Raw genomic sequence first — 9,342 nt, 5'->3', positions numbered from 1 at the left:
TGGCACATTAGTCTTCTTTTTAAGAGTATTTGATTTTTCATCTATCTTCTTCTTAGTAGACTTGTGTTTGGAACTCAGCCCACCCTTCTTATTCTTCCTCACACGCTTCTTCTTGGCCGCCTTACTTTCTTCACCACTACTACTGCTAATAGATTCAAATCCGGGTGGGGGGATATGTGAGGCTCATCTTCAGTGGTCTCATATCCATTGTCAGAAGAAGAAGAGTCAACTCTAACAACTTCATCCATTGTTTTCTCTTCTGGAATTACATCCAACTGGCTAACATTGTGTTCAAAATAGATGACCAGCAAATCAGACTCCACATCCTCCGTCTTTTTGTCACACATCTCGTTAATCTCCTTATCCCCCTTAAGAACATGCAATCCAGACTCTAAGTCAGAGGCAGTACCATCATACCAATAAATCTCTTTGTAGCTTGTATATCCTAGATCTTTAAACATTTTCACTAAGTCCTTGAAATTAACATAATTCATGTCTAACGAAAAAAATGTCTCAACTACTTGTCCATCAAAATAGTACAATACTCCATTGGAATCCCTTTCCAACCAACCCCCATGATGAAAAACAGGGATAATTTCATATGACATCTGCTAGAAAAAAATGTGCAATACTTATGATTAAATAACTACTCTAATCATCCACACTAATCATAATCAAACTATTTTTACTTTATCAGTAGTGACTAAGGGTAGCAAAATAAGATTAAAAAATATATACAAAATACAACCAACTCAGAAAGATGCCAACTAACTAAACGACACTAATAGTAGCATCGTCAATGGCTCCGTCAACAACGCCCTCGCTGGAAGTCTCCGTAAGCTTGCCTTGGAGGGAAACGTTTCGCTTTCTTAGGGTTAAGGTGTAATTTTATGTGTCTAGTGAGGGTGATTTCGTTACTGAAGATACATGTAAGGGGGAGAGGGAGAGACTCATCAAAAACGCACATCTCTCCCTTGTTGAGAACGACGCCGTTTTGCTGACTGGGTAGGGACTAAATGGTCCTAACCAAGTCAGATGATGTGTCCATGCCAAGTCACCACCTCACCGTTACACGTCAATTTTTTCCGTCGAGTTTAAACGGAGAGAGCCACAGAAGAGTCTAAGTGTCTAACAGAAGAGATAGAGATGGGTTGATTTATCATTTTCCAAACGTTAGGGAACGACTTGTCTATTTTTAAAAAGGATAGGGGTTGAAAAAGATATTTACTCTAAATATTATTATTTTAGATTAATATTTGATTAACAATAATTTACACTCATATTTATAAAAATTTGCACACATAACAATCATTATATGTTAAACAAAACATATATGTTTTCTTTAACATATTTTTTGCAATAATCATATATTTGTTGTTATTATTACATATTTAATAATAATTATATAATTTTTGTGACCATTAAAAAATATTTACTAACAAATGTGACAAAGCATAAAATTAATAATATCCAATTATCAATAAATATATTAATAATTATTTTTATTATTATTAAAAATAAAATAATTAACTGCCAAAAATAATTTTTTTAGTAATAACATCCTGCAATAGATTTGGCCACACGAACTTCTTCCACAAACTATTTCCTCTGCTTTCTCGATCATTCTCTTCTTTCTCTTAGTTCTGGTTCACTTCTCTTCAATTCAAAACACTTAGTTCTGACACCTTTTCAGTACGGTATGTGCATTCATATTCTTTTATCTACAATTAAACTACAGTAGCTAATTTCTCATTATTAACTCATAGCTAGTTAGATATTTAATTTGATGAGACAAATAATTTTATTATAAGTATCATATTTTTTAAGGATAAAATTTTTAAAACATTTATAAATATGAAGTATCTCTCATCTCATAAATTAACTTTTAGAATTGGGTTACATCCACTTATTTAAAACAAGATACGAAGTGTTTATATTTTTTATTTTTTAATGCAAGTTGAAATGAAGAACTGAAAATAAAAGAACACTACTTGTGGTTATTTCTTGGTAATTTCCATCTTTCCCACAACTATACTTATAAAAGACCTAAGGACGAAGCAGAGCCCGAAAGCACAAGTGCACAACTATATATATGCTTAATCATAGTTTGGCAATTGGCACAGCGTAATCAATTCAATTCTTTCCTTCCTTTTTTTTTTCAAGTCAACTCTTTGCTTTATCAGTTCTTTTTCCCGTTCGATCAATTCTTGGGTTTTAGTTCCAGACACCACATATATCGATCCCATGGTTCCCTTCTTTCCTTCTTTCCTGAGAAAAACACAACAACAAATCAAGATGGAAAGTGACTATAGCTGGATGGTTCCAATTGAATTCATGGTCGGTTGTTTAGATCATGGAGAGGTTCAGGCATGCAGCATTTGTCGGATCCAAGACGAGCTTCGAGAACCGAAAAGCGACGCATACGTTCCAAAACTCGTTTCCGTGGGGCCACTGCATAGGGGAGCCACCAGGCATCTGGTAATGATGGAAGAACCCAAATGGCGTTACCTCAAAAACTTTCTTGAACGCCAAGGAAGTCCCGAAGAAAACGTGTCATTAGGTTCAAGGCTAATAAACTGTGGCGCCGACATTCTAAAGTTGGACACAGTGATCTGTGCAAGCTATGGTGGAGACTTGGAGCTAGAAACCCATGAGCTTTCCAAGATAATGATTGTAGACGGATGCTTCCTGCTGGAACTTCTCCTCCGGCTCGACGATTACATGAGTTTGCGGCAGGAGGAGAGGTCCAGTAAGTATGCAAATGATCCATTCTTTGAGACGGAAAAGAAGGTGGCTTCAGTACTGAACGATATCACAATGATGGAGAATCAAATCCCGTTTGTGGTTCTCAAGAAGTTATTCAGAAAGGTGTACCGTGACGGCAGTAAGATGGAAAATGATCACCGAGTTGCCAATTTGGTAAGCAGAGCCTTCGGTTACCCGGCCGGCCCTTTGCAGAACAACTCCGGCACGGCACATATACTTCACTTGATGCACTCCTCCACCGTCGAACATGGCCACCAAATCCAAACGGGAGCGAGACCAGCGTGTCAAGAACTAAAGCAGTGCGCTACAAGGCTTCTAGCGGCGGGAATATCAATTATACCGGCGGTTGGTAACTGTAACTGTAACTGTAACCGTAACGGTAGCTTTGTGGATAAGTTTGACTTTGACATAAGATTCAATACGAAAGACGCGGTATTGGAGATCCCGCCTCTGCGTATTAAGGAAAGCACTGAAGTGAGATGGCGAAATTTGATTGCTTGGGAGCAGAGTAGGATTCGAATAAGATGCAAGTACACTTCCTATGCCTTGTTCTTCCGAGGTTTGATTTGTTGTAAGCATGACATTGGATGGCTTGAGAAGAAGGGAATGATAGTGAATGAGAGCAACATGAGCAAGGAAGAATTGTTGACAATGTTTAGGAGCATTTCCAAGGGAGTTGAGCACATGGATTCGAGTTATAGCGAGTTATGTGTAACCCTAAATGAACATAGGGTGAAACGAGTCACACAGGTGTTCCATGGATTCACCACAATTACTTGGCACAATTGTAGGCGAATGTTTGAAGTTATCATGTTCTATTGGAGCAATTGGTACCATATATTGATTAGTGAGCATATCCCTACGGTGTGGAAATTCATGGGTGTTGTGGCAGCTATTGTGCTGCTTGTTCTTACCATCATGCAGACATATTATTCAGCTCGTTCCAGTGGCTAGCTACTTTCATATGAGAAATGTTTCTTAGCTTCGGCTATGTTATATTATTGTCGGTTTCAATTTCAATTTTACTTTTTCTAGTTTTTTTTAAGAGAAAACTGAGGTGGAGTCCAATGGGAAGGCTATGCTTGTTGCTTGTTAAATATTGTTTTTTTAAGTACTGCTTGTTAAATATGCTTTTTTAATATTGACTTTAATGTTGGTCAGTTAAAATTAACCACTAATATCTATAAATACATATGTTATTTAATTTATTTTTAATATATATTTATTTTTTAATATATATTTTATATTAATAACTGATATTAATATAAATTTAATATGGTTATTTTGGGCATAGCCAGCATTGCCAGAGAAGGAGAGGCGGAGCTAGCCTCTCATATATATGTTAAAGGGAGGCAATGGCTCCCTTGAATTTCAATTTTTTTTTTATAAATTTTAGTTTAATCTCTTTTAAATTTTTATTTTAATCTCTTTGTATTGAGAGATTAAACTTTGGCCCTCCCCAAATTTCATTCTAGTCCCCTGCAGAAGAACCGAGAGAAGGCACCATTTATATATGTTGTTATATTCATGAAACTGAGAACAACGCAACAAAAAGTTTCAACATTGGGAAAAAAAAAAAAGGAAGAAAATTCAGAGCTCGTCGTTAGTGTAAATCGGGTGACCGCTACCTAGTTAATAAAGAACTCAAGTAGATACTTTCATCCATTTCACTACAATAATAAAGAAACAATTGAAATTGCACGCACACTAAAATATGATATATGAGAAGAGTAATTGTGCTCGATCCCCCAGTAAACACACTTACCAGAAAGAAAGAAACTTATCGAAGAGAGTAACTCAATATAGAAGACAGAGATAAGAAACGAGGTTACAAATATAATCTACATATAATAGATGTATTATTATTTGTCCAGGAACTTGCTGCTGATCGATTAATCATCATAGTACCAAAGTGGTATGAGGTTGCCAGCTATAACTCTATGAGCCATTTCGGATGTGATTGTGTCAGTGCAGAACCCACTCTTCTATGAGGATTAGTAGCACCCACACTGCTACGAGGATTAGCAGTAACTTTATGAGCCTTTTGGATGAACCCACTCTGCCATGAGGATTGGCGGTATGGGATGTCTTCACCGCAGCACCCACTCTGCTACGAGGATTGGCCGAAACTTTACTAGCCTTTTTTTTTCGATGTTTTCACTGCAGCATTCACTCTGGTATGAGGATTGGCAGTAACTTTACCTAACTTATTGGATGTTTTCACCGCAGCATCCACTCTGGTGTGAGGATTAGCGGTAACTTTAGTAGCCTTTTTGGATGTGTGAGCGCAGCACCCATTCTGGTACGAGGATTAGCTTTAGCTTTATCAGTGTGTTCGAACGTGTTTATTGCAGCACCCACTCTGTAATGAGGGTTAGCGGTAACTGTGCCGTCCTCTTATTCGGATTCGTTCAACGCAGCATATGCCTTTCTTTTTCTTGCGTTATAATTATACTATAAAAAGAAGACCAAGACAGCTTCCGGATTATTACGTTCCACGGTCCCAGCTGACTTCTGCAATTTCGTGTGACGATTTATTTCGTATTTTAATACCCACTATGTCTAACTTCCTCGCAATCGCATCGAACCATGCGGTAGGAGTGCCAGGGAAGAGTTGAGGGATTATAAGCACCAGCGTTTTTTATTGTTTTTAAAAAAATTAATTTTATTTTTTGTTAATATATTATTTATATTTTAAATTTATTAGATAAATATTTTTTATTATTTTAATATTAACATGACGTTAATATATATATATAATTTTAAAAAATAAAATATAGTTCAAAAAATAATGATAATAATATTATATTAATTCAAAAAAATTATATATAAATCAAAATACATATTAGTTATTTATAAAAGATAATTTTTATTTAAATGTTATAGATATTTATATTTGTCTTCATATTTTTTAAGTGATAGGACAAAATATAAATCTAAATTTGAAGAGGTCTTCATATTTTTTTATAAATAATGAAAAAACACAAGAATTAAGAATGCTTATTTTTTTCATTTTTAAATATCAAACTATAAAAATAATTAATAAATAAAATAGGAGAATATAAAAATTGTGTACCTGAAAAAAAAAATTAATTTATCATACATATTCTTATTAATAACATTTTGAGTCTTGAAAAACTGTCTGATTTATTGACTATAAAAATAACTATATAAACGCTTCAAGATTATTCAATTAAATTGCTTCCTTAATATAGTAGGAAAAATTCAATTAATTCAATTAATTATAAATTTGATAAAATGACTTTTAAATTAAAAAAAATATTTAAAAATAAATATAAAAATTTTATTAGTTATTTGACTTTTAAGACGTTCAAAAATTATAAATTTAAATTAAATAAGATATTAAAAAATTTATTACGTAGTTATTATGTGTAATAAAATCAAGATAAATATTTATAAAGTAATTATTTATAAATATTATAAAGTTTATTTATTTATTTTTAACAGTATTTAATTTAATGCAAAGATAAAAATTTATATTCAAAGTATTTTTTTATCTTTATTCATAATTCTAATAGATAAAAAAATATTTTATTTTTTAATTTTATTTTCATAATTTTAATGGATAAAAAATATACTTCTATTATATCTTCTTATTGTATCATATACTATTATTTTCTCTTACTATTATTTTCTATGGCACACTATTATTGCCTTGTTCTCCTTTCTCTTTTTTCTTCTTCTTCTCACACCTTCTCTTCACCCAATCGTAATTAATTATCACCAAGTACCATTATCGCAACTTTCAATCTTGTCTATCACTTAGCTTTGATCTATAATCATTTATTGTGTTAACTTTTTTGAGTCGTTGAAGTATTGTTAAAAGAATTAGTTTTTGTGTCTTTTGAATATCTAAATGTATAAAACCAATAGTTTTTTCTTGATGTGTGTTTTAAGTTGTCTTATTATTCTATTAAAAAAATGTACGACATAAAGCATTCAAAATTTTTGCTCAAATTATCAAAATTTGATGTCAGTAATCCTAAAAAATAATATCAAAATGTATTATTTTAACTAATATAATAAAAATAGTACATTATTGTAAGTTTTTAACTAATAATTATAAAGTTAAGTTGTAATTTAATATAGGTCCTTAGAATAAAAGACTGTCATTGCTTCTTACATTTGACTACTATTACATAAGTTGTACGTTTATTTTATTATGTAAATTAATTAAACTATATTTTATTATTTTATTTTGCATATTTTAAAATAATGCGATCCTACTATAAGGATGATATTAATTTTCATAATCTAATACAAACCTTCTTACTATTTTGTTTGTCACTTAAATACTATCTATAAAAAATAGTTAGTTAAAGTGAAACACAGTATAAAGAGAGTAAAAAAAAATTTAAAATTTAGAGTTCTAATATGTTTCTTAATCATCACTTGATATAACTCATATTTAATAGATTAATTAAAAAACACTCTTTCTCTTATTCTTAACTTCTATAATAAATTTTTTAAATTATCTAATATATAAAATGTCACATCTTTACATTTATCTTAAAAGTTAAAAGTTAAAAGTACATGATATTAATATTTTGAACAAAATTAAAATAAAAAGATAAAAAGCTAATGAAAAGAATAATATTAAGTTTGAGTTATGCTACGTGTACACCAAAATCAGTCACCAGTATAAAATACATACTAGAATACAAATACATGTTAAAAATAAATTAAACTACACATGTATTTATACACAATTACATTGGTGGTTGATTTTAGTGGCGGATTTTAGCGTATAAATAGCATTTTTTATTAAATTTTATGTTCTTTTGTACCAAAATATTATAATTTATTATATTATTATATTATCTTTATACTACAGAACAAAAAGTAAAATTCTATATTTTCTTGTGTGTGTTTGGATTTCAGTTTGTAAACGGGAGTTTGCATAAAATTGATTTTGCAAACTTGATTTTGATAAAAAGTAAGTTTGTGTTAAAGTAATTTATGTTTGGTAATCTTTATATCAAAATGGATTATAGTAAAGTAAATATTATTTAGATTACACTACTCAAAATTACTTTTAGATAAAAAATTACTAAAATAAACATCAACTTAAATAAATTTTTTATATTATTCTATCATTTTAATTTAGATATTTAAATAGATATTATTAATTAATTTTATAATAAATTAATATTTTACTTACTAAAATAAAAATAATATATAAAAATTAACAAAATATATTTTTATATCAAAAGCAAAAATAATATATGAAAAATATATCAAAATATACTTTATTATATCATATTACTTATAATTTTTTAGTACTTTCAATACTCTTAGTTATAATTAATTTTTTATTTACTTTGTTTTTTTTAATGGGATTAATAATTTATATTATAACAAAATTATAATAATAAAATAATATACAAAAATTACATTTACAAATTTTAATAGAGTCAAACAAAAAATAAATTTTTTTATACAAAATCAAAAGTAAAAATTTAATAAAAAAATATAATTATATATTTAAAATATTTGAATACTAAAGAGATTACAAGAAAAAAAATAAAGGGTAAGATTGATAAGAAAAAAATAAATTCAATCCTAATATGATTTTCTAAACGCAGAAGGTACAATTTCTAGCTTCTTGTAAACGCACGTTAAGAACGTTTAAAAAAGTACCCAAACATAAAGAGGAAGTATTCAATGAACTCAAACGTGCTTCTCTTCTTTCTAACGCTAAACTAAACACAGCCCTTGTTGTTACTTATTTTACTTTATTTTTAGGATAAAGTATACTTTTTGTCCTTAAAGTTTAGCAAAAGTTTCAAAAATACCCCTAAGTTTTATTTTGTTTCAATTTTGTCCCAAAAGTTTTCGATTTGCATCAAATATACCCTTAATGGCTAAATTTTCAAAAAAATTTAAGACCAATCTAACAATAATGCATGAAATTATGCTTGATTTGCTTGTATTGAGGGTTGTTTTCATGAAATTGTTGTTTTAAAAGAACATAAACATCATTTCTTTCTTTTTAAGTTTTTTAGTTTCTGTTGTTGCTGATTTTGGATCTAAAATTGTGAATTGATGATTTTTGAGTTATTGTTTAATCTGAAATTTTTGTTGATTTATTTTGTGGATGTTGCTATTGATTTATTTTGAGACTGTTGTTGTTGCTGAAAGAAAAGTGTTAGAAGTAATGAGTGGGTGATAATAATTTAGGATTATGAACGGGTAATAGAGAGAAAGAAAGTTATGGTTTGTTGGTTATGATGGCAGTGGTGATGATTATGGTGGCAGTAGTGATGGCGGTGAAGAAAGGCAGAGGGAGAAGATGATGATGTGAAGTTAACGATGAGGGTGTAAAGATTTTTTTTTTATTTTTGTTTAAGGATAAAATTATCCAAAAAAATCATTTATGGATAAAAGGATGATTTTATAACGTTTTGTAATGTTGAGGATGATTTTAATAATAAAAAAAGGTCGAGGACGATTTTGATTTTGACCTCAAACCTTAGGGACGAAAAAAGTACTTAACCCTAAAAATTATTTATATGTAATATACCAAATTTAATGTTTGCAAAAAGTTTTAAACTT

At 29.9% G+C, this 9,342-nt stretch overlaps 1 protein-coding gene across 1 annotated transcript; it reads left to right on the top strand.

Annotated features, from left to right (window-relative positions):
* The first annotated feature begins 2,072 nt into the window (after positions 1-2,072).
* Positions 2,073-3,947, top strand: LOC107627655 (UPF0481 protein At3g47200-like). Its single transcript, XM_016330480.2, has one exon. The coding sequence runs from the start codon at positions 2,245-2,247 to the stop codon at positions 3,718-3,720; it is 1,476 nt and encodes a 491-aa protein (XP_016185966.2). The 5' UTR covers positions 2,073-2,244; the 3' UTR covers positions 3,721-3,947.
* Positions 3,948-9,342: the final 5,395 nt, after the last annotated feature.

This window comes from Arachis ipaensis, chromosome B2 (assembly GCF_059453495.1).
Source record: "Arachis ipaensis isolate K30076 ecotype BB chromosome B2, ASM5945349v1, whole genome shotgun sequence".
Classification (NCBI taxonomy): Eukaryota; Viridiplantae; Streptophyta; class Magnoliopsida; order Fabales; family Fabaceae; genus Arachis; species Arachis ipaensis.
The sequence above is the reverse complement of the archived record's forward strand: the minus strand, read 5'-3'. Positions and strand labels throughout refer to the sequence as shown.

Coding starts and splice junctions, on each gene's coding strand:
- LOC107627655 (XM_016330480.2), top strand. CDS start 2,245: ATGGTTCCCTTCTTTCCTTCTTTCCTGAGAAAAACACAACAACAAATC.